This window comes from Hyaena hyaena, unplaced genomic scaffold, assembly GCF_003009895.1.
Source record: "Hyaena hyaena isolate Hyena2069 unplaced genomic scaffold, ASM300989v1 scaffold_104, whole genome shotgun sequence".
In the NCBI taxonomy this organism is placed as follows: Eukaryota; Metazoa; Chordata; class Mammalia; order Carnivora; family Hyaenidae; genus Hyaena; species Hyaena hyaena.
The window spans coordinates 1,806,852-1,832,345 of NW_024080736.1; the positions used below are offsets into that span (position 1 = coordinate 1,806,852).

A 25,494-nucleotide genomic window follows, 5' to 3' on the forward strand; every position below is an offset into this window, starting at 1 on the left:
GCGATAGAAAGCGCAAAGCCTGCTGGGACGGATGCGCGGCCGTCTGTAGGTTTGGCCAAAATGGCAGCCTTGGAGGAGGGATTCACGTTGTCTGCAGTACCCTTGGGTGCCGGGCCTAACGGACTCCTCGGTGTGGAGCAGAGCGACAAAACAGACCAGTTTCTAGTGACGGACGGCGGCAGGACCGTCATCCTCTATAAGGTGAGGGTGATGTGCTCGGAGAGACCCCGCTGAGGTCTTGCCCCTTTCTGTTCACGGAGCCAGAGCCTCAGGTTTCTCGGGGCTTCAGGAGATCGCGGAGCAGCTTGTTGGAGAGCCGGCTTGGCCGCTCCGGGGCGCTGAATGAAGCCTAGAAATGGATTCGGTTGTTTTCCTGGAGACAGAGGCATATTTCGGAGTTGCAGGTAGCGGGGAGGCTAAGTGCACGTGGGCTAGACTCAAAGGAAAAGAAATGTGTGCTTTCGCTTCGCATCTCTCTGACATGGCCTTGACATCCCCTCCTGGGATTTCTGTCTCCCCGGCTGCCCGCAGAAGGGTTGAGAGAGGGCGGGAGAGCACGACTGGCAGCATGGGAACAGTGTTTGTGTCTATACACTTCTCTCTCCTTTGGGAATAAAGTTGTGTGGGTTGTTATATTGTTTTCTTGGTAGCTTGGTGGAATTTTGATTCCGAGTGGGCTCTTGCCAACTACACGTTGTAAATCCTGGAGTTGAGTTCTGGACAGGCTCTATACGTCCCGCCCCCTTTTCATCCTCACTCTTTAGCTCACCACGCGTTCGAAGCAGTTGTGGTTTTATTTATTTATTTTTAGTGTTTTATTTATTTCTGAGGGAGAGAGAGACTGTGTGAGCAGGGAGTGGTCAGAGAGAGAGGGAGACACAGAATCCGAAACAGGCTCCAGACTCTGAGGTGGATGTCGGCACAGATCCCGACGCGGGGCTCGAACCCGCGAACCGTGAGATCACGACCTGAGCCGAAGTCAGACGCTTAACCGGCTAAGCCACCCAGGTGTCTCAAAGCAGTTGTGCTTTTAGTGGTCTTGTAGAAAGTAATTGTTTTATCTGGTCTGCTGAACATAGTTTCACGTGTCTTTAAGAAGCTAGCTATCTACTTTGAAGTTTGGGGAACAGGTTCCCAACATTCCTTCTTTTTTTTTTTTTTTAATTTATTTTCTATTTATTTTGAGAGCGAGATAGAGAGCAAGCTGGTGAGGAGGGGCAGTGGGAGAGGGAGACAGAATTCCAAGCAGGCCTCCTGCTGTCGGAGCACAGGTTCTAGCTCACCAACCATGAGATCCCGTGACCTGACTCAAAACCAAGAGTTGAAGCTTAACCAAGTGAGCCGCCCAGGTGCCCCTTGACTCCTCTGATGACATTGTTGGTTTTTTCCTCGGCTGTCTAGCAGACTTAATTTTTGCAGTTCCTGCGTAGGAATATAGGCCCTGATTGCATTTGGCATGATGGGGCCTATCCCTACTCAGTTTCCCATGCCTATACTCAAAGGCACAGTGGAGGGATGCCTAGGTGGCTCAGTCGGTTAAGCATTGGACTTCGGCTCAGGTCATGATCTCACGGTTTGTGGATTCCAGCCCCGCATCGGGTTCTGTGCTGACAGCTAGCTCAGAGCCTGGAGCCTGCTTTGGATTCTGTGTCTTCCTCTCTCTCTGACCCTCCTCTGCTCGTGCTGTCTCTCTTTCTCTCTCAGAAATAAATAAAACATTAAAAAAAAAAAAACAACCACAGAATCCATTTTTTGAATGTACAATTCACAAAATAGTGTTGCTTATTTACCTTTTCTTTTTCATTTTAGGAACTTACATTTTCATTTAAATTTCTTTAAGTTTTTAAAAATATTTTTAATTGTAAAATACACATAAAAGTTACTATCTTGGGGTGTCTGGGTGGCTCAGTTGGTTAAGCGTCTCGCCCTTCTCATTCAACTGCAGTCTCGATCTCAGGGTTGTGAGTTCAAGCCCCATGCCGGACTCCATGCTGGGCATGGAGCCTACTTTTAAAAACATTTACATCTTAACCATTTTTTGATCACACAGCTCAGGGTCGTAGGTACCATTACATTGTTGTGCAGTCATCACCACCCTCCACCTTCCATACTTGTTTCATCTTGCCAAACTGAAACTCCACCATTAAACAATAACTCCCTATTCTCCAGCCTCTGAAAACCACCATTCTACTTACTGTCTTAGGTGGAATCATACACTGTCTTTTGTGACTACTTGCCTTTTTCATTTAGGAAATTTGCTAAATGCTGCTTTGTTAGTGATTTCTTCCTTTGTCTTGATTGTAAATTTAATTGCCCATAATATCTGAAATTGACCTTTTGAATATTGTATGTTATCTTAATTTTACTAGGTTTCTGATCAGAAACCCTTGGGGAGCTGGTCAGTGAAACAAGGTCAAATTATAACGTGTCCAGCTGTGTGCAACTTTCAAACTGGAGAGTTTATTGTCGTTCATGATAATAAGGTGAGTTTTAAAACTACTTATAACATATACAACAAAAATATTGATTTATTGACTTTCTGTTATGTGTAAATAAAAACTGGAATACTTTCTTAACTTGTATGTTTTGATTTAAGGTTTTGAGAATATGGAATAATGAAGATGTAAACCTGGATAAAGTATTTAAAGCTACAGTAAGTCTCTGAATTTTCTAACCTTTTTTTAAATGCTTATTTGTTTGTTTCTAAGGTTTATGTATTTATTTTGAGAGAGAGAGAGCACAGGCAGGTGAGAGGCAGAGAGAAGGAGAGACAGAATCCCAAGCATGCCACACACCATCAGTTCAGAGCCTGATGGGAGTCTAGAACTCCCTAACTGTGATATCATGATGGGAGTGGAGGTGGAGATCAAGAGTCGGACACCCAACTGACTGAGCCACCCAGACACCCCAGATGTTTGTTTATTTTTAAGAGGGAGGGAAGAGCAGAGAAAGGAGGACAGAGGATCCGAAGTAGGCTCTGCACTGACAGCAACGAGCTCGATGTGGGGCCTGAACTCACAGGCAGCCAGATCATGACCTGAACCAAAGTCAGTCAACCCACTAAACCACCCAAGCATCCTAGGATCTTCTAACTAACGTTTTTAGTGTAGTAGATTGTTTATCTTAATGCATCTGTAAAAGTGAGCATAAAAGTTATATTAGCTTTCATTCTAGTTATCTTATAGTATATCTTGTTAACATATCTTAGTTCATGAGTTAATGTTAAAAAATATAAACTTTATTATTTCATAAGATTAAGAATTTAAATAATGGGTGCCTGGGTGGCTCAGTCGATTAAGTGTCCAACTTCAGCTCAGGTCATGACCTCACGGTTCATGAGTTCGAGCCCCACGTTGGGCTCTGTGCTGACAGCTCAGAGCCTGGAGCCTGCTTCGGATTCTGGGTCTCCCTCTCTCTCTGACCCTTCCCTGCTCATGCTGTGTTTCTCTCTGTCTCAAAAATAAATAAAACATAAATAGAATTTAAAAAAGGAATAAACGTTAAAAAAATTTTTAAATAATTCCTGAATAAGTTTACAGTGATTTCCATGAGTTTAGGTGTTTATGATAGGTCTCTTGTGAGAACTTCATGTTCTTAAAATAAGTAGAACAGGCCCTGCTACTTACATGTAATTTTTATATACATATATATATGTATATACGTGTATATGTGTGTGTGTTTGTGTGTGTATATATGTATGTACATACGTATGTATACGTAAATTCAATGTTTGCTTATTTTTGAGAGAGAGAGAGAGAGACGGAGCAGGGAAGGGTCAGAGAGAGGGGAGACACAGAATTTGAATCAGGCTCTAGACTCTGAGCTGTCAGCACAGAGCCCGACATGGGGCTCGAACCCATGAACCATGAGACCATGACCTGAGCTGAAGTCGGACCCTTGACTGAGCCACCCAGGCACCCCTATATAAATATGAATATGAATGTAAATACATATATATATTTTTTAAAATTAAAAGCAGGGAAGGAACAGAGAAAGAATCCCAAGCAGGCTCCGCACTGTCAGCACAGAGCTTGATGCAGGGCTCAAACTCATGAACTGTGAGATCATAACCTGACCTGAAATCAAGATCTGGACACTTAACCAACTGAGCCACCTGGGCGTCCTTGCATTATATATTTTAAGAGTGGCCCAGAATGCAGTAAAAATAATCACGAGTTATAACCACTGTGCATTTTCTAATGATGATCTAAAGTATGTTAATTTTTCTTACTTACAAATTGAGAGTCTCAGGGTAACCTTGAAAGTTCCTTCCCGTCCTTTTTTTTTTTCCTTTTTTTTTTTTTTTTAATTTGCTTGTTTGTTTGTTTTTGATTTATTTTGGTAGAGAGCACTAGCGGGGAAAGGGCAGAGAGAGTCCCAAGCAGGCTTCACACTGTTGTGGAGCCCAACATGGGGCTCACTCTCATGAACCATGAGATCATGACCTGAGCTAAAATGAAGAGTTGGACATTTAATTGACTGACCCAGCCTAGGTGCCCCCAAAGTTCCTTCCAGTTCTAGGTGTCTAACTCTAAGAGTGCCTGGATGGCTCAGTCAGTTGAGCTTCCCATGACCTCACTGTCATGGGATCTAGTCTAACATTGGGCTCCGTGCTATGTTAAGATTCTCAGTCCCTCTCCCACTTTCCTTGCCCCCTCCCCCCACCCTGCACGTGCTATAAATAAATAAAGATGTCTAACTCTATAATTGACAAATTTTAATGTTTATTATTTTGAGAGAGAGACAGACAGACAGAAAGACCAAGAAGGGGAGAGGGGCAGAGAGAGAGGGAGATACAGACTCTGAAGCAGGCTCCAGGCTCTGAGCTGTCAGCACAGAGCCTGATGCAGGGCTCAGAGCCACGGATTGCACACTGCAAGATCATGACCTGAGCTGAAGTCGGCTGCTCAACTGACTGAACCACCCAGGCGCCCCTAGTTGGCAAATTTTAGAAATGGCTCATACGAGAGTGGTTCTGATATGTCACTTATCACATGGAACCTTGAAACCTCTAGCTAGCTGTGTTGTCTCCTGGCCCCAGTCTTTTCATTTACCTTGCAGTAACATGATCCTGACTTTTACAGCAGGGTTAACGTCTTTTCTTGGGCTTACAGGCTGTAGTTGTAAGTACGGCAACAGTCTGCATCTAGCATCAGAATTGCTTAAGGCTGAATTAGTGGCTTTATTTAAACCTCTTCCACCTTCAGTTTTTGAGCAGCTAGGTTGTACCTAATCTCCAGTACTCACAATGAAGGGATAAATCAAAAATGCATAAAAATGCAAAGAAATACTTAAAGGGGAGAGCAGAATAGGAGCAAAATGCTTCTGTTTGGGGGCGCCTGGGTGGCTCAGTCATTTGAGTATCTGACTCTTGATTTCCACTCAGGTCATGATCTTACAGTTCGTGAGATGGAGCCCCCACATCAGGCTCTGTGCTGACAGCGTGGAGCCTGCTTAGGATTCTGTCTGTCCCTCTCTGCCCCTAAACCACTTGCTTGTACTCTAAATAAATAAGTAAATAAATAAACTTTAAAAAGAAAAGGCTTCTGTATGTATTTATGCTGAACTGACGATTTTGGAGCCATACAAAGCTGAATCAAAATGAAAACAAATCAGGGGCGCCTGGGTGGCTCAGTCGCTTAAGCGTCGGACTTCAGCTCAGGTCATAATCTCATGGTTTGTGGATTCGGGCCCCATGTCGGGCTCTGTGCTGACAGCTCAGACAGAGCTTGGAGCCTGCTTCAGATTCTGTGTCTTCCTCTCTCTCTGACCCTTCCCTGCTCACGCTGTCTCTGTCTCTCTCTCAAAAATAAATAAAATATTTAAAAAAATGAAAACCAATCAGTTCTTAAGAATAAGGTTTCTATAAGTGTCCTTATTCTATTAGGTGGCAATTGTTTTAGAATAAAAATTAATGCATTCTTATGTTTTTCTAGTTGTCAGCTGAGATCTATAGGATACATTCAATACAAGGGACAGAACCCTTAGTGCTGTTCAAGGAAGGTGCCGTTCGTGGTTTAGAGGCCTTGCTTGCAGAGCCCCAGCAGAAAATTGAAACTGTTATCTCTGATGATGAAGTGATTAAGTAAGTTCCAATACTTGTAAGTGAATTTTTACCAAAATAAAAATTTACATGTTTTTTTTTAACATTCTTTGCCTTATTTACTTATTTATAAAACATTTTTGTAATGTTTTATTTATTTTTGAGAGAGAAAGATCACGAGTGTGAGAAGGTCAAAGAGAGAGAGCGAGAAAGGGAGACACAGAATCGGAAGGAGACTGCAGGCTCTGAGTTGTCAACACAGAGTCCAACATGGGGCTTGAACCCACAGACTGAGATTATGACCTGAGCCAAAGTCGGACGCTTAACCGACTGAGCCACCCAGGCGCCTCTCTTTGCCTTATTGAAACATATTTTGGTTGTAAACATAATAAAACCTTTGTTAAAAACCATTTATGTGCTGTTGGCCAAATTAACATTCTCCAGAAGCCTCAAGAGAGATAGGTGATTGGGAAGGTGTAGGGACGTGTGACTCCTATTCTAATGACAGTGAACTGGATAGTCAGTTATTTGAAGATGAAGAAGGTAACTCCTTGAAGTCAAAATTTCAGTTTTTGTCCTGTTGTCCTGACTGCCAAGGTTGGAACTCTTACCCCTGACAAAAGTAGTTTGTTAGTAAAATCATGATAGTGCTTGGAGCCCTCTGCTTTCCCAAATTCTGGAATAAAACTGGAAAAATGACTCACTCAAATGATAGAAGGAAATCCCCTTCCAATACCCATTATTTTATCACATTTCCTGTTAACTTGCTTCCTGTCCAGGTCCACTTGATGCAAGCTAAATTCCTGAAAGTCCAGGTGAAGGCTTGTACTTAGCGAACAGTGTGGACAGTGACCACGTGTATCTTGGACTGCCCTGTTGAATGCTTCCAGTGTGTGGAGCAACCCTGTTTGGAGGAAATCTTTAGGAAAAGGGATGTAGGTGGAGGCCCTGCCAGAATCTGGCTGTGTAGCCTTGCGTGTAAGCCCTTAGCCCTCTCTGTGCCTCCTCCCCTTCTGTGGCTTGAGGAAGGCAGACGGGAGCCGCAGAGCACTGGTCCCATGAGTGACTGAAAAGGGAAAGTAGGGGAGTCCAATAAGTTTAATAACACTGCGTAATGTCCCACACCCACCCCTCTGGAGCTTTACAAGTCACCTGGTCTTTAAAGCTCCGGGAAGTTGAGCACCTTGCATTTAATCCAGAGATGCATTTGACAGAGAAAGGCCTACTAATTCCCCACGGTACGTTTATTTTGAAACACTGAATTAAGTGTTCTCTGATGTCTCTCTGGCTCTAAAAAAATATTTTACAGAAGATATTCTCTTAAATTTAGATTGATGGGTTTCTCTTAGCAGGTGGTTTGATATTTTATATTTTTTCTATTTTTTTTAGGTGGACAAAGGTTTTCATGGTATTTAGGCATCCTGTTTTAATCTTTATTACTGAAAAAGTAAGTGCTCTCTTTAATCCTGGCCTGTTTTGTGACATTTCAAATTCACCTATATTATTTTTTTTTTTTTAAAGTTTCTATGTTTTCTTTTTTTTTTTTTTTTTTTTAATGTTTTATTTATTTCTAGGAGAGAGAGAGAGACAGCGTGAGCAGGAGAGGGTCAGAGAGAGAGGGAGTCACAGATTGAAACAGGCTCCAGGCTCTGAGCTGGCAGTCAGCACGGAGCCCGACGCGGGGCCCGAACCCACGAACCGCGAGATCATGACCTAAGTGAAAGTCGGACGCTTAACCGACTAAGCCACCCAGGCGCCCCTCACCTATATTATTTTTAAAACTAAAATTGGACTTTAGTATCTCTCTCAGAAGATTTGTGTTTGTGTATTGTTTTAAATATGAAAAAACCTATTAGTTAAAAGGAATATTTCTTATACTATGTTTAATTGGACAAGAGGTTTTTAAGCACTCGTTGAAGTAATTAGGAGTGACAGTTGACTTTAACATTTACATACAGTTGTTTGACGTGGGAATATTCTTAAAATAACCCTTTTTGTTTGTGCAGCATGGAAATTACTTTGCTTACGTGCAGACGTTTAGCTCGCGTACCTTAAGCAAGTACGCACTCTTACTTGGACAAGAAGAAAAGTCTGTTATACAGAATTTTACTGCATCTGTGGATCGGAAATTCATCTCTTTGATGTCATTAAGTAAGTATTTTTCTTTAAACTTTCATAGGTTGTAAACAAAAGGGTATCACAGGATGGTGGCTTTTTTGGAGTTTGAGTCTTAGGTGTTTGCAGTTGTCTATTGTAACACTTCCCTTCACATGCTTCTTTACAAGCACTTATGCTGTCACTTTTTCCGCTTTGCCATGTCTGGTCATGTAGTAATTATGTCAGTAGTTCCCTGCAGGTACCTCTTAAAAATTTATCATAAGCAATTAATAATAATATAACACCAATAAAGAAGGAAAAAAATCACTTTATCATTGATAAGGTCAGGTTCTTTGATATTGTAATTAGTGAACCATAAACAAAGGGTTTTGTTTGTTTGTGTTTTTAATATTAACTTATTTTTGGGAGAGCGTAAGCAGGGGAGGGGCCGAGAGAGGAGGGACAGAGGCTCCAAAGGAGGCTCTGCACTGACAGGCTGACAGTCTGATGTGGGGCTCAAACCCACGAACCGGGAGATCATGACCTGAGCTGAAGTCTGACACTCAGCCGACTGAGCCACTTTGGTGCCCCTCAGGTTGCTATGGAGTGGCCCCTCTACTCCTCCTTTTTAGCCTTCAGGTACAGCTTGTCCTTCTTTGAACAGCAGTGGGGGCAAACGAGTTAAAGTAGACTAACAGCACTTGTGGCCATGCCAGCCAGCGTTTCACAGATCTGTTAATGCTTGGAGTTCAGCTCTATGTAATGGTCTAAAGTATAATCCTAATTTTATGTGACTAAGTAGGAAAGAGAAAAGTGCATTTGTGGTATCCTCTTCCTCCTCCTCTTCACGGCTCCTCTTGAAGTTGTTTTGAGAAAGGAGACGAAGAAGCAAGAGGAGTGTTTTCGTATTATCACTGTTAAAAATCTGTGATGTTTTTTAATGTGCAAATGTTTGCAGTGGCTATTAAGAAAAATCCCATCATATCTAGAAGATCTTTGGAATCCATTTCATGCCTTTGGTTAAGAGGGATTGGTTTTCTTATAGTTTAACTTACATACTTACTGGGGGTTTTTTTGTTTGTTTGTTTTTTTAAGTAGGCTCCATGCCCACCATGGGGCTTGAACTCCCAGCCCTGAGATTAGGAGTTGCATGCTCGGGCACCTGGGTGGCTCAGTTGGTTAAGTGTGACTTTAGCTCAGGTCATGATCTCATGGTTTGTGAGCTTGAGCCCCACATCGGGTTCTTTGATGTCAGTGCAGAGCCTGCTTTGGATACTTTGTCCCTCTCTCTCTGCCCCTCCCTGCTTGTGTTCTTTCTCTCTCAAAAATAAACATTAAAAAAAAAAAAGTGTATGCTCTACCAACTGAGCCAGCAAGGCACCCCAGATATACTTATCATTAAGGGAAAGTTTGCAGGTTAAGTTTTAACTTACTGTATGAACTTAGAAATAAGGGAGTCCAAACCAAAGAGCCCTAAAATCATGCAGCCTGAACCACATGAAATTGCCAGACTTCAGTTGACAGACAAAAAATGGCAATTTCATATGGTTTTCAGGGTGATGGAGTAATAAGTTTCACGCACAGACCAGAATGCTAATTAACTTTGAATGTGAGATATATCCGTTTAGTGATGAGATTGTCTGTATTCCTGACACTTCCCTCTTATATTTTAAGTTATTACTAGTATTTACAGACTGTAATTCTTAGCTGTTGTGAATTTTTTTTTTTTTTTTTTGAGAGCAAGCGAGCAGGGGAAGGAGGGGGAGAGAGAGAGAGAATGAATGAAAATTGTAAGCAGTTTCCATGCCCAGCTCAATTTTAGGTTTGTAGTACAGTAAGTTCTTTAAAGGAAAGCGTAGAGCAATGTGATTAAGTTTGTTTTTCTGATTATATCATATCAAATTGGTAAAACTTATAAATAACTTGGTACCTTTAACTCTAAAAGATCTAAAACTATCCTTTGACTGATAATGAACAACAAATAACTTGTTTCCAACAGGCGCTGATGGATGTATATATGAAGCCTTGATACCAATACATACAAGTGGCCCAGAAAAAAATCAAACGGTAGTTAGATCACTGGTGCTCAGGACTGTGGTATCCGGGAACGCTCGAAGTGGTGTTGCACTCGCCGTCCTGGATCATGATCACATAGCCGTCCTGGGACCGCCACTGCCTTCTTCCAAGGGTGACTAACTCTCATCCATTAAGAAGTCCTTTGGATTTTTCCTTCAAAGTGTGCCTCTTGTTCTTCTTTTTCTTTTTTTATTTATTTATTACCACTCATTCATTTTCTTTATCATCGTACTCAAATTATTTTTGTAGCTTCCTAACTCTTCTTGAATAGGTCTTTGATTGTATCTTACATTAGTTAATCTTTTTCAGGTTGTTATTTTTTTATTTAGTAATCTCTGTGCCCCACGTAGTAATCTCTATACCCACAAGTGGGCTGAAACTCAGTGACCCCAAGATTGAGTCACATGCTCTTCTGACTGAGACAGCTAGGTGCTCCATCTTCTTAAAAACATTTCCTTGTATCACTATCTTGCTCATGACTAATGTCTTAAAGAAATAAAAATTCCAAATATCTGTGCCGGCCCCTAGGCATTTGATCGTTGGTAAGCCTTACAGTAGAGAACTGAATTCATAGCCTGGTGACATTTCTGCAGAATGGAAATCCATAGGGCTTGGACTCCTTGAAATTCAGGGGCCACTAGAATGCTTTTCCATCTGTGACTTCAGAGCATGAGTCTTATTTCCACCTCCCCTAGCCCCCAGATACTCCTGCACAAACGCAGGCTTGTAGTCTCTCAGGAAGAACATATTTGTTCCTGGCCAGTGCAAGATTGGGATCTTTTAGGCAACACCATGAAACTCAAAAGTCTTTTGCTTAGTATTTGGGTCTCTTCACAGTCTAGACCTCATCCACCTTTTCCAGTCTCTTTTCCCATTTGCAGAGCAAAAACCCTTTGATTTATTCAGTCCAGGCTCACTATTGACCGTACACTTCATTTGCCCATGCTCGTCCGTGGTTCTTTGTTTCTCCTGCTTATTAAGATAAGAGCTACTAGATAGATAATAGCATCGCTACCCTGGGCCAAGCATGTCACTTGTCTTATCCCTTTGTTTGTGTCATTTAACCTCCCAACAGCACTAGGAAGGAAGGTAGTTACTAGTAATACTCCTGTTTTACAGGTCAGGACGCAGGTGTTAGATGACGAAGTAGAATGAGGATTCAGCCCAAGCATGTTGCCTCTTCTGTCACCTACCTTACTGTCCTCAAGTCCTGGCGCTCTGCCACGTTACCACTCTGTGCTGTTCTCTCCCCCACCACCAGCAACCCCCTGAAACCCAGTGACCGCTGTTAGAGCTCCCAGCGTCTCTTTCCAGTGTTTTTATATGTATACAGGCAAATACTACTGCTTATTATTATTTTTTCTCTTCTTTTTACATGAATGGCAGCATACCATACATGCTGTTGTGTGCCTTATTTATTCACTTTCCTGAGAGATCATAGAGCCCTTTCCATATTAACATTTATCATTATTATTACTGGTAGTATTATTAACTTTGTTTCATTAGAACACTTTAAGGTTCACAGCAAAATGGAAGGGAAGATATACAGAGCTCCCATATACCCGCTGCCTCACACACGTCCACTTCTTTTTTTTTTTTTTTTTTAATGTTTTATTTATTTCTAGGAGAGAGAGAGAGACAGCGTGAGCAGGGAGGGTCAGAGAGAGAGGGAGTCACAGACTGAAACAGGCTCCAGGCTCTGAGCTGGCAGTCAGCACAGAGCCTGACGTGGGGCTCGAACCCACGAACCGCAAGATCATGACCTAAGCGAAAGTCGGACGCTTAACCGACTAAGCCACCCAGGCGCCCCACACATGTCCACTTCTTGTCATGAGATCGCATTTCCTTGCATTTCTGTGGTACTCACTTATTTTTATACTTAGCGAAGCAAGACTTGTGTATTTAACTGTGACTCTCCCCGTCTCCCTACGTCCTTACCCCCTGCCCTCAGCATCACATATTTACGTGTGCCACGTCTGAGTTTGTATGTCTTATTTTACAGAATGCCTGTCCATATGGAACACAAAATTTCAAACACTACAGACTTCCAAAGAGTTACCACAGGGGACCAGCGGTCAAGTAAGTTTTTTGCCTTGAGTATTTTTTCAAATTTAGTTACTTTTGTGCATGGTAAATACACTGTAAAGGAAGAGACTTCTGAGATAAATAATTTGGCAGTTTTTGTTTTGAAAGAGAGTACGTGTGAGCCCATGAGAGCTGGGAGCACAGGGAGAGTGAGAGAGAGAATCTTAAGGAGGTTCCATATTCAGCATGGAGCCCAACATGGGGCTCAATCCCACAACCCTGAATTCATGACCTGGGCTAAAACCAAGAGTCAGATGCTCAACTGACTGAACCACCCAGGTGCCCCTATTTGGCAATTTTTGATTAAAATAAATTGAAAAATATTTTTTTATCTGCAAGAGAATACTGGTTGCTTATTTCAATTTTATTTATGTTTCTTAATTTCAAAACACTAAATTTTAGGTAATTTTAGTTCAAGGGAGAATAATTAGTAAATAAAACAACTTCTGTTTTTAGCTGCTCTTTGGTTTGATCTTTTTACTTTTTTATTTTCTTAATAACTTATTTTTGTTTTTTATTATTTTTTAAGTATTCTCTATATCCACTGTGGGGCTTGAACTTACAGCCTTGAGACCCGGAGCCACGTGCTCTACCAACTAAGCCAGCCAGGTGCCCTGCCTTTTGTATTTTGAACCATGTGCCAAGGCTGTTACTTTTTTTAATAAATTCGTCTTTTGGATTATATGTTAAACATTCTCAGGGAGTTACATAAGAATTATCATAGAATTAAAATTTAGGTAATAAATAAAACATTAAAAAATTTTTTTTTTAAAGAATTCAAATTTAGGTCAACCAAACTGTAAACTTTATGAGGCAGGGGTTCTTGTCTATTTTGTTACCCATTTTATCTCCAGTGCCTGGCAGAGGTGCTCAGTAAATATCGATTGTTTAGTGGATGCAAATAACATGCAAATCAAGATAATACAACTTTACTGATAATTGTAATTAAAGGATAAAGAGGCTAGATTTCGCAGCATGCAATATAATTCTAATTTATAGGGGTGCCTGGGTGGTTCAGTCAGGCATCTGACTTTGGCTCAGGTCATGATCTCACGGTGAGTTCAAGCCCCCCCCCCCCCCCCCCCCCCGGGCTTGCTGCTGTCAGTGCAGAGCCTGCTTCAGATCCTCTGTTCCACTCTCTCTCAGCCCTTCTCCCACTCACACCCCCCTTTCTCTCACAAAAATGAATAGACATCTAAAAAAATTCTAATTTATACTTAAATAATAACAAAGTTAACTACTCACAGGTCGGCTCTAACATATATAATTTCCATGTTTCTTTAAGCTTTTTGTTCACATATCCATCTTATTTTTCCTATTTAATAATTGGAATCATAGATGGAAACAATGTTAAATTCTGCTTTTTTTCATCTAGCACATCATTAACCGAGTGCTCTGTTAAGTAGCCTTGGTAATCATTACATTAACAGATGTATAATAGTGGCAGTATTATTTTTAAATAGGTATTTTAAATGCATACAGCGATCAGAATTTTAAGAGTTGGGAGTATCCTTTAAATTATGCTTCATTCGGGGGCACCTGGTGGCTCAGTTGGTTAAGTGTCTGACTTTGGCCCAGATCATGAGCTCACAGTTTGTGAGCATCAGGCTGTGTGCTGACAGCTCGAAGCATGGTGCCTGCTTCAGATTCTGTGTCTCCCTCTCTCTCTACCCCTTTCCCGCTCGTGCTCTATCTCTTTGTCTCTCTAAAATAAACATTAAATTATGCTTCATTCAGATGTGGGCAGAATTAAGAGCTGTGTTTTCTGGAAAGTTGTTTAACTTTGTCCTGTTGTTTTTTGTTATGTTAAGATTAGTTACACTATAAGCTATTGATATAAATGTGACTCATGTTAGAAAAAAATTGCTTACGTTTTCTGTAACATTTTTTGTAGCTCTGGTATTATGGGGAAAATTTATTTATCCTACATGGAAAATTTCTTACTGTGATTCCATACAAGTGTGAAGTGTCTTCATTAGCGGGTGCTCTTGGAAAACTCAAGCACAGTCAAGATCCAGGTAGGAGCTCTTTTTTTTTTTTTTTTTAAGTTACCTCTGTGCCTAATGTGGGGTTTGAACTTGCAGCTCCAAGATCAAGAGTCACATGCTGTGCCAACTGCACCAGCCAGGCACCCCAGGACCTTCTCTTTTTCTTATTAATATAAACCATTTTATTATTAATTTCCAGTTGGATGTAGATTTCTACAACCATCAGTTTACAGAGTCCGTTTTTGATGTTGAAATTTACCATTGTTCATTGAAATTCCTTGACCCAAGTATCTACCTTGGGAACAGTCCACATTGCAGGTCTGGTGTAGGCTGAAGAGCTACACTGTTTTGAACACCAGTGTTCTGACTGAGGGGCGTTAGGAGAGTCCCCCGGATGAAGTCATTAGTTGCTTTGTCCTCTCGTGTTTCCCAGCCGTCTCGTCTGTTGGCCTAATGTTTCTGGACAAGTAGCCTTTCACTGTATCATGACCTCCTGATGTGGGGTTATCAGTAGAATTCAGTGGTCTTTCAAGCCTCTCTTGAGTTGTGCATGAATGGGTTTTGTTGTTCTTTGGTTGTCTGGCTAAATACAAATAGGTCCAAAAGAGTCCAGAAATTGTATATTTTGTGTATTCTTTTTTTTTTTTTTAATGTTTTATTTATTTCTGAGAGAGAAACCACGTGAGCAGGGGAGGGTCAGAGAGAGAGGGAGATACAGAATCTGAAGCAAGCTCCAGGCTCTGAGCTGTCAGCACAGAGCCCGATGTGGGGCTCGAACCCACAAACCGTGAGATCATGACCAGAGCCAAAGTCCGATGCTTAACCAACTGAGCTACCCAGGCTCCCCATATACTTTGTGTTTTCTTAGGCACTCACACTGCACCTCATTTTGTAAACTGGGAGACATCCCGGGGATATGGATTTGGATCCCAGAACCTCGAGCAGTCGAAGAGAATTGTAAGTTTGGTGGTTGAAACAGAAATATTATTGCGGGTGGAGGGAGGGGGGGAGATTACTTGAAAATAAGATCTTAAAGAAAAAACGTTCTCCAGAAATGTTAGTGCAAATATTTTAAAAAAGAGAAAGGTGGAATTAATAATTCACATTTGCACAACTCTTACGGCTTTGATCTTAATGACAAGGAAGTCTGAATTGTGAACCCAGTAACCTGACAGCCTTTATCCAAAATGACAAGTGTAGGTTATCATTTAATTTTCATGGGCATATGTGTATGTCTAAGACACAGGTGTGAAAATGGACAGTTTGCAATTAGTAATAATACCTTACTGAGTATAGTGATTTGTGTGTGTGTGTTTAAAAAACAAAAATTTTAAGGTATTTAAGTTACTTTAAACCCACTCTTCACTGTAACAAAAGTAAAATGTTTTGAAAAGCTTGTGGTGAGAGCATGAAGTGTGCTATTCTAGTCTCTTTAGGACATTTTATAAATTCTTCTAAATATATGTTGGATCTCTTGCATTGTTTTGAGATCCTAATGAATTTATTTAATTCCAGTTAAGGAGGAGAAAAATTGAAGTGAGTGTACAGCCTCCAGCTTCCAAGCAACTTCTATCAATGATAAAGGTAAATAAAACCTTAGAAATATGAAAAATCAACCCAAGTGGTAAAAGAAATCCCATCTGCTTTTTTGTTCTAGTTTTTCTGATCATTGTTTTGTATCTGCAGCTAATATCTGTATGGTAGGTTAAGGCTGTCAGAGCTTTCTAATATTTTGGCTTATTTGACTCTTACTAAGCGTTTTGTGAGATCAGTGTAGTGGTGGTGGCCTCATCAGTATCTCTCTAACCTGTGCATTGAATACATTTGTAACTTAGCCTCTTAAAGAATTTGATTTCTAAACCCTGGAATCTTTTTGTTTTGTTTTGTTTTTTGTTTTGTTTTGTTTTAGTTTGTCTTTGTGCAGCATATTGTATCCACTCCTAGTTTTACAGGAATGCATGAATGTTGTCAAGTGACTTAAGAAAATGTTGAGCTGGGAATTTTTAAGTTCAGAGTGACATTTATTAATGTACCAGACTGAACTCTGTTACTTCTGCCCTTTCAGAAAGATTCAGAAAAACACATCGAAGTAGAACTATGTAAGTTTTTGGCTATTAAGCGGACACCTGACTTTCATACTGTTATTGGGGACATAGTGTTCGAACTTCTGGAACGACATAAAGCAGAGCCGCCATTTTATCCCCGGAACTCTCTGGTGCAGCTTATCCAGACACACGTGCTCTCTTACAGGTAAATGTTTCCATGTCCCCCACTTCGCGTGTGTAACCCTTGTGACCTTGTTGTTCATAGTTCTGATACTCATACTCTAAAAAAGCTTATCCATTATTTGCAGTTGAGAGTTTTCTTGCTGTACAAAAATGGCTCATGGTTTTTTGTCCCAGCTTGTGCCCCGGCCTGATGGAGGTTGCCTTGGAAAAGACAGATGTGCAGATGTTACAGCTGTGCCTACAGCAGTTCCCGGACATTCCCGAATCGATCACCTGCGCTTGCTTAAAAGTTTTCTTAAGGTAAGTTAGAAGGTGATTGATGGTCCCTTCTCTTCACTGCATCTTTTAATCTTGTGTGGTCCTTGATTTCTACAACTTCCAGGGCTTACAAAATGAACCTTTTTCTAGTAAGTTCATGCAGCGATAAGAATTAATTTCTCACTTTCAATTAACACAACAGCATTAGTGATGACAGTCTTCGGGAAACAGAAATCAATATGGAATCAGTTTCTGACTACAGTGATTCTGTACAAGAGGAAAAAATGGACGAGCAAACGGGAATTCTTCAAAACGGTTTCAATCTTGACGAACGAAACTGTGATAACTGTGATCGGAAGTTAAACCAAAAGCCTCAGGCCGCAGCTGAGGAGACGGCCTCGTGCCCTGTGACCCCGAAGAGAGCAGCGCTGCTGTATCCTTTGAAACCCTCTCCCCCGTATTGACCCTTCCCACAGTTCCAGTCCCAGACCAGGCAGTACCCAAGGAGTAATTAGATCAGTTCAGGTGCTTTTTGTTTTCTTTTTTCCATTTTTTTCAGTTTCTGCCTGAACGTGGAATACATTTAGTACTATATTCAAATAACTGACTTAAACCTGTTTCCTTTAAGAAGCCATATGAAGGCAGAAGCTCTGTCAATTCTAAAAATCAGTCTTTTGAATAGATACCAGTTAGACTAGTGAAGTATTCCAGGTGACCTGTTGTGATGAGGAGGAAGTTCAGTGACAGAGCTCTTCCAGAAAAGTAAAACTTTCATATAAATTTAGAAAAGATCTCATTGGGGCAGGGAGTTACTCATCATTTCAGTAGAAAAGGCTTTATTTATTGAAACAGGGTTTTCCTTTAGTCCTGAGTAGAAATGCAATTCTTCATTCAGCTTATAGTGAAATGTTTCTTCTGCCGCACTTGAAGGACATCCCTGCACAACATGTTACTGTAAGTGTTCATGGTCATCCTATAGAATTTTGTATTCTGTACGTGTTACTGCTTAACTGGCCGACTTGAGGGCATTTGAAAGTTTATCCGGTTCCTTCATGTGAATAAGAGGCTTCCCAGCCCCTGTGGTACAAAATAAATTGTGCCTAGGAGATGAGTGCGTAGGAGTGGCAGACGTTGGCATGCTTGGTGCCAAGCCTGAAGGCCAGGTTAACCTATTTGTGTTAAAACCAAGTGCCTGGCTGGCTGTCCCTCAGCGGAGCATATGACACTTGATCTCGGGGTTGTAAGTTTGAGCCTCATGTTGGGTGTAGAGCTTACTTTTAAACAAATACTAAAAAAAGCAAAAACAAAACCCTAAACCCAGAAACTAAAAAGAATTGCCCAGAGATGGATGCTTTCTTTTCTCCTTACTGTTTACACACAGGATAATCTCTGCAGCTACCCTTCCCGAACCAGATGAACTCCCCATTTGATGGCAAAGACTGTTTTATTCTTGTGTCCCCAGATGTCTAGCATATTTGTCTGATGTGTAATTAAATTCAGTGGCTTCTTAAAATTCTTCAGTCTCTTTGTTGGCTTTCTAGACAAGATTTTTCTATCAAAGTGATACATTGTCCTTTTTCTTCCTACCCAGCTATTTCTCCAGTATCTGTATTTCCTTTATCTGAAGTGTAATGAAAATGCTACTATGACTCTTCCTGGACTGCACCCTCCAACCTTGAACCAGGTAAGTTCATCCTTTTTTTAATGTATTTTTTTAACTTCTTAGTTTTTATTTTAATTCCAGTATAGTTAACGTACAGTATTATATTCCAGATGTACAATACAGTGATTCTGCGATTCTGTGCATTACTGCGTGCTCATCATAGTGCACTCTTAATCCCCTTCGCCTGTTTCCCCATCTCCCCACCCACCTCCACTCTGGTAACGAGCAGTTTGTACTCCATAGTTAAGAGTCTGTAGGGGCGCCTGGGTGGCTTAGTCGGTTAAGCGTCCGACTTTCGCTTAGGTCATGATCTCGCAGTTTGTGGGTTCGAGCCCCGCGTCGGGCTCTGTGCTGACTGCCAGCTCGGAGCCTGGAGCCTGTTTCAGTCTGTCACTCCCTCTCTCTCTCTGACCCTCCCCTGCTCACGCTGTCTCTCTCTCTCCTGGAAATAAAACATTAAAAAAAATTTAAAAAAAAAAAAAAAAAAAGAGTCTGTTTATTTGTTTTATAAATTCCATATTTGAGTGAAATAGTGTGGTATTTGTCCTTCTCTGACTTATTTCACTGAGCATTATACTCTCTAGCCCCATCCATGTATTGCAAATAGCAACTTTTCATTTTTTTTAATGTTTATTTATTTATGAGAGAGAAAGTGCAGCAAGTGGGGGTAGAGGCCAAGGTGGGAGGGGGGGTAGAGAATCCCAAGCAGGCTCCACACTCAGTGCAGAGCCAGATGCAGGGCTCGATCTCACAAACCATGAGATCATGACTTGAGCTGAGATCCAGAGTCAGATAGTTAACTGAGCCACCCAGGTGCCCCTTAATTTCATTCGTTTTAATGGCTGAGTAATATTCTATTATACAAATACACACTCCACATCTTCTTTATCCATTTATGTATCAATGGACATGTGCAGTGCTTTTATAATTTGACTGTTGTAAATAATGCAGCAGTAAACATAGGGGCGAGATAATCTTTTTGATTAGATCTGGTGCTAGCAAAAGTCTATAAAAAAAATTGTGTTATATATATGATAGTATCAGAACTTGGAATTCAGTAACTGATCTCTCTTTGTCTCCTAGTCCATGTGAACTTCCTCTCTCACATCACATATGCAAACCACTGGAGTGAGAGGTGGGGGGCATCTCTCAATTTGGGGTCAAAATTCTATAATAAAGAATAAATACATCCTAAATTCTTGATTCTTTATTGTGACCCTTTTCAAGAATTTCCTTACCTCTTGGGAGATGGTGATAAGTGTCCAAATCTCTTTAAGAGAATAAAGATTAATGAAAAACATGTTCTTAGAGAATCTCATGGTACTCTTTAAATACAGTATTTATTTGAGAAGTAATTTAAACATTAAAACATTTATTGTCGTTAGGAATCCCGGGCTGGCTGAGTCAGTAGAGTATGCAACTGTCAATCTTGGGGTTGTGAGTTTGAGCCCCATGTTGTGTGTAGAAATTACTTTAAAAAAAAAAAAGGTTCTTGTGGTTTTGGTTTAAGAATATGTTATTCTAAGTAAGCATTTCAAACACTTAATTTGACTACTTTCATTTTTTAAAATAAAGTTTTGTTAAGTAGTTAATTTTTATGTTTAATTTTGTAAGTGTTTTTATTTATTTTTGAGAGAGAGAAAAACAGAGCGCAAGCAGGGGAGAGGCAAAGAAAGAGGGAGACACAGAATCTGAAGCAGCCTCCAGGCTCTGAGCTTTCACCAGAGAGCCCCATGTAGGGCTCAAACCCACGAACCATGAGATCATGACCTGAGCCGAAGTTGGATGCTTAACGGACTGAGCCACCCAGGTGCTCCTAAGAAGTTAATTTTTATAGTAAAAAATTCAAACAATACCAAAGGTTGCTTTTCCACTCCCATTGTCCCTCTTAGGGATAACCAATATTAAGAGTTTCCTTTGGGACACCTTGATGGCTCAGGCAATGGAGCATGCATTTCTCAATCTCAGGGTTGTTAAGTTTGAGCATGTTGGATGAAGAGATTAAGTTAATTTAGGAAAAAGGTTTCTTTTATATCTCGAAACTTTCTCTCTATATACTAACTTGTCTTTCTGACAGAAATTAGGTCACAGAATGCATGCTATTTGCAGTTTGCTTTTTTCATTCAGCCCTGAGTTGTAGACATTTTTTTAAAAAAAATTTTAATGTTTTATTTATTTCTGAGAGAGACAGTGTGAGCAGGAGAGGGTCAGAGAGAGAGGGAGACACAGAATCGAAGCAGGCTCCAGGCTCTGAACTAGCTGTCCGCACAGAGCCCAACACGGGGCTCGAACCCACAAACCATAAGATCATGACCTGAGCCGAAGTCGGATGCTTAACCGACTGAGCCACCCAGGCACCCCAAGTTTTATACATTTTCTGAACCAATCAACATACATCTGCCTCATTTCTTTTTTTTCTTTTCTTTAATTTAATTTAAAAAACTTTTAAGTAATCTCTACACCCAACCAGAGACTCAAACTCACTTTTAGATCAGGAATTATATGCTTTGCTGACTGAGCCAGCCAGGTACTCCCTGCCTCATTCTTTTTAACCACTGCATACTCTTTCATTTTATGGAGTCTTAATTTACATTAGTCCCCTACCAATTTGCATTTAAGTTGTTTACAGTTTTTTGTTTTTTTCTTTTTTTTTTTTTTTTTTTACTATTGGAAACAAACCTTCAGTGAACATCTTTATACAGATAATTTTTTTTTTTTTTTTAATTTTGAAAATGTTTTTATTTTGAGAGAGAGAGTGCTAGCAAGCAAGGGAGGGGCAGAGAGACAGGGAGAGAGTCCCAAACAGGCTCCAGTGTGGGGCTCAGACTCCGGAACCATGAGATCATGACCTGAGCTGAAATCAGGAGTTGGCTGCATAACTAGTTGAGCCATGCAGGCCACCTCTTTTTTTTTTTTTTTTTTTTTTTTTTAAAGTAATCTCTATATCCAATCTGGGGCTCAAACTCAAAACCCTAAGATCAAGAGCCACATGCCCTACTGTCTGAGCCAGCCAGATGCCCCTGTACAGATACCTAAAATACAATTCTAAGGAAACACCTGTGGGGTAAATTCCCATGAGTGAAATTACTGGATAAAGGTACATGCAGGGTTTTTTTTTTAGTTTACTTTTTTGTTTTTTAGATAATCTCTCCTCCTCTCCTTTTTCTCCTTATTAAGTAATCTCTACACCTGGCATTGAACTCACAACTCGGAGTTATGTGCTCTAATGACTGAGCCAGCCAGATGCCCTGTATTTTTAGTTTTCAGAATGCCAGCACCTTTCTGAGGGTTTGGGACCTTCTTCCTATTTATATTTCCTTTCGTGAACTCTCAGGTTGGGTTCTTCATCCAGTTTTCTATTGCATTTTCTGTCTTTTTCATTTTGGCTCATAAAAAATTCTCTGTATATTAGGAAATTTAGCCTTTTTCTATGGAGTGTATTATAAGTACTTTTTTCTTCTCACTTTTTTACTTTATCAGTGTAATTTTTGTAATAGATAAGTTTTTTATTTTAAAGTTTTAATTTTTTAAATCATTAAGCTTTTCCTTTTTGGCTTCTTTATGGATAGATCATGCTTAAGGCCCTTCCAACTCAGAGTATAGAACCACTCTTTCTTTTCTTAGTACATCATGGTTTCCTTTAATGTGTTTAATTCCTTGATAATACATAAAAAAAATTTTTATTTTGGTGTAAGGAGTTTCATAGGGATCAGCGTTTCCTTCTCCACCCAAATGGGTAGTCAGTTTCATTAATGCTTTTTCAGGACAAGTGATATTGCGTGTTAACTACACTATCTGAAGATGTCAAACTATGTAGAATGCTTTAATAAATGTATAGTAAGAACTGTGTTTTAGTTCATTGTAGTAGTTCATCTTTAATACACCACACACACTATTCTTGGGGCATAGTATATATTTTATAGTTTAAGATTTTATTTTTAAGTAATCTCAACACCCAACGTGGGGCTTGAGCCCACAATGCTGAGATCGAGAGTCCCCATGCTCCACTGACTGAGCCAGCCAGTGGCCCTGATTAAAAAAAAATTATTTTTTTTAATAAAAAGCCATGTACTAATGCTCTCTTGGACTTAATCACTCTGGCTTTCTATCTACAGATTAATGCTGTGAAAAAGATTGAGTTATACTTGTAAAATAACAAGTGTAAAGCAAGGAAGAGCATTTTTATATTGTTGAGAAATTCTTCCATTTCTAAAATTAAATGCTTAGATTTTTGTAAAGAAGACTAACTTTTCTCATAACTGTTGGATATAATTGTGGACTTTCTAAAATGAATTAACCTAAAATTAAATTTAAAATCTTAACTTTCCTTTTCCTGTTTATCTTCAGATTATGGATTGGATATGCCTCCTTCTGGATGCTAACTTTACCGTTGTGGTAATGATACCAGAAGCAAAAAGGCTACTGTTAAGTCTTTACAAGTTTGTGAAATCCCAGGTGTGTGATTATTTGATTCGTACTGAATTCCGTGTGTACCCAAGTATCACTTACATTCTGATTTATTCTTAATGTTTTTATCTTGGAATAAGTTATAAGTAATCACAGGGGATTTGTCTGTGTGTAGACGTTATGGTAAAAGTTACTCTGAAACATTTTTCTTTAGATATGCATTTGTTCCGAGCTCAACAAGATTGAAGTAAGTTTCCGTGAGCTGCAGAAACTAAATCAAGAAAAGAATAATAGAGAATTATATTCAATTGAAGTGCTGGAACTCTTCTGATATTACCGAGTCTCCTTCATGGATGTTTTATGAAGCTCTTTTATGTGACTTCTTAACTACTCTTCCAGGCAAGAGATGCGTTTTGTTTGTACTGTCTTCGTGAGCAGAGAAATGAGTCGGCTGCACCGTCCCTCTTTCCTTCTTCTAGGTTGGACTCTGGGTTTCACGTGAACCTCTTTTAGTTCATGGACATTGGTGGGGAGAGGTTCTGAAACTTTTTTTAAATATGTAACTGAGCTGATTTTAAGTAAACTTATTTGTGTATTGATAAAAATCTAATTTCTTACCATGTGTTCTGGTTAGTCCTTTTAGTAAAAAAAAAAATCACCGCTGAGACAGTGATTCTAAGAAGAATGTAGTTTCATCAGAGTCAGAAGCTGTCGTAGCACCTCCGTGCTTGTGGGGGACCAAAGAGGTCAGTCCTATAAGCAGAGTGGACAAAGGTCTTTGTGCAGGCACATGCCTGTCTGTCTGCTGCTGTTTTCACCTGTCCTTTATCTGCTTCCGCTTACTTTCTTTATATGCCCGGGGCCAGGGTTGAACAGCACCTCTTTCTATTTACTGTGTCTCAGATCAACTTCATGAGGCGTTGGTAATTTAGGTTTTTGTATTATTAAATAGTAAAAAAAAAGTCTGTTCTGAAAATAGCTTTATAGGCTAGTTGACCATAGACTTTGCCATTTTAACTCTTTGGATTTAGTACAAATGAGAGGTTTTATGTAGATGAAGTGGATACTTTTGTTTCTTGAAAATAAACTCAAGATTTACCTTTGTTAAAAGTGAAATCATTCTTTCAGGTGATGAATTAAGATCTCTATAAATAACTTGAAACATTTATGAGCAATGAAAATCTCTGTGGAGTAAATCATTTTGAAATGTGTTTTAACTTGAAGATTTACAACATGTTAAAAACAATTCCTGTCCATTCTAGGGCACAAATATAAGTTCAAGTGTGATTGTAGAGCCCACAGTTACAGAATCCTGATTGCTTAACTTAAGTCGCACTAGAGAAAGGCTTCATTTTAGGTCAGGCATTCCGTGTGAACTTTAGTTACAACTGTGGCATTTAGTTACAACTGTGTGAACATCTGCCCGCAATTGTTCTTCATCTCTCTTTAATCCTCAAAGAAAAGAAATAACAAAGGTAACAGCAGCATATGTTAATTGTTATGGTCACTTTATATAATAGGACTTTTTGCTCAATTTAAAGTGATACAGTACTTCTCAGCAGAAATAGGAAATCCAGGTTTTCATAGTAGTTGAGTTTCTGGCTATGGTCCTTATAAAGTCTTTATTGTAAAGTTTAATAATGTGGTTTTAATATTATGGAAACTTTGCTGATGCTACATGCTACAAAATTAGGTTGCCCTCAGTCTAAGTCACTAAATTTAGAAATAAGGATATTATAAGGACGTGTAGAGACTTTTTTTAAATTGAAGTATAATTGACAGTAGACTCTTGTAGGCCGAGCCCTCCAAGGCCAGGATTATGTCTTCCCCTTTCTGCACACTGAACACGGGACCGCTGGCACATAGCGTTAATGGGTCTTTGTTCTTTTTAAAGTTTTTAATGTTTGTTTATTTTTTAGAGAGATAATGCGAGCAGGGGAGACACAGACAGAGAGGGAGACACAGAATCTGAAGCAGGCTCCACGCCCTGAGCCTTCAGCACAGAGCCTGACGCAGGGCTTGAACCCACAAACTGTGAGATCATGACCTGAGCCGAAGTCAGATGCTTAACCCGCTGAGCCACCCAGGTGCCCCTGAATAATGGTTCAGGTATCAATAATTCTGAGGGTTTGCAGTAGTTAATTTTTCTGGAAATTAAATCATCTGCGTTCACTACATATAGGCAGTGTACCTTTTGCCTTTATTCTTACTTTTCATAACCCTAAATTATATCTTGGATTTGTTTCTGATTACATACTACACTACAAAAATGAAGAGAGTTTTATAAACTTAAGTTCTTCAGCTAGGAAGCAATTTCCTTCTGTGAACTTAATGTTTTACGAGGGAAATGTGGACTAACAATTTATCATTAATACTTGAAATTAGACATTTGTTTGCCTTTTGTGTCTTTAGGTTTCTTTGTAAATATTTGGGGACTAAAATGGAGTCCATTCGGGATCATGTAGAACTCTTTCTAACTCACAACCCTGAGATCAAGAGTCACATGCTCTTCCGACTGAGCCGGCATGACACCTTCAGATCATGTATAGAACTTTAAAAACAATGTCTCAGTTGGTTAGGCATCCACCTCTTGATTTCTGCTCAGGTCATGATCTCATGGTTCATGAGATTGAGCCCCATGTTGGGCTT

The 25,494-nt window shown here is 40.0% G+C and overlaps 1 protein-coding gene across 1 annotated transcript; it reads left to right on the forward strand.

Moving 5' to 3' along the window:
* The first annotated feature begins 39 nt into the window (after positions 1-39).
* Positions 40-23,950, forward strand: NOL11 (nucleolar protein 11). Its single transcript, XM_039236008.1, has 18 exons — positions 40-201; positions 2,370-2,483; positions 2,597-2,653; positions 5,937-6,085; positions 7,433-7,490; positions 8,050-8,194; positions 10,140-10,328; positions 12,219-12,295; positions 14,196-14,319; positions 15,158-15,246; positions 15,805-15,873; positions 16,355-16,539; positions 16,692-16,817; positions 16,978-17,208; positions 17,651-17,729; positions 18,367-18,459; positions 22,786-22,893; positions 23,060-23,950. Exons 1-18 carry the CDS (start codon positions 61-63, stop codon positions 23,174-23,176), a joined length of 2,151 nt encoding a protein of 716 aa, XP_039091939.1. The 5' UTR covers positions 40-60; the 3' UTR covers positions 23,177-23,950.
* The last annotated feature ends 1,544 nt before the right edge of the window (positions 23,951-25,494 follow it).

Coding starts and splice junctions, on each gene's coding strand:
- NOL11 (XM_039236008.1), top strand. CDS start 61: ATGGCAGCCTTGGAGGAGGGATTCACGTTGTCTGCAGTACCCTTGGGT. Junction 8,195..10,139: donor CATCTCTTTGATGTCATTAA/GTAAGTATTTTT, acceptor TGTTTCCAACAG/GCGCTGATGGATGTATATAT. Junction 14,320..15,157: donor CAAGCACAGTCAAGATCCAG/GTAGGAGCTCTT, acceptor GTGTTTTCTTAG/GCACTCACACTGCACCTCAT.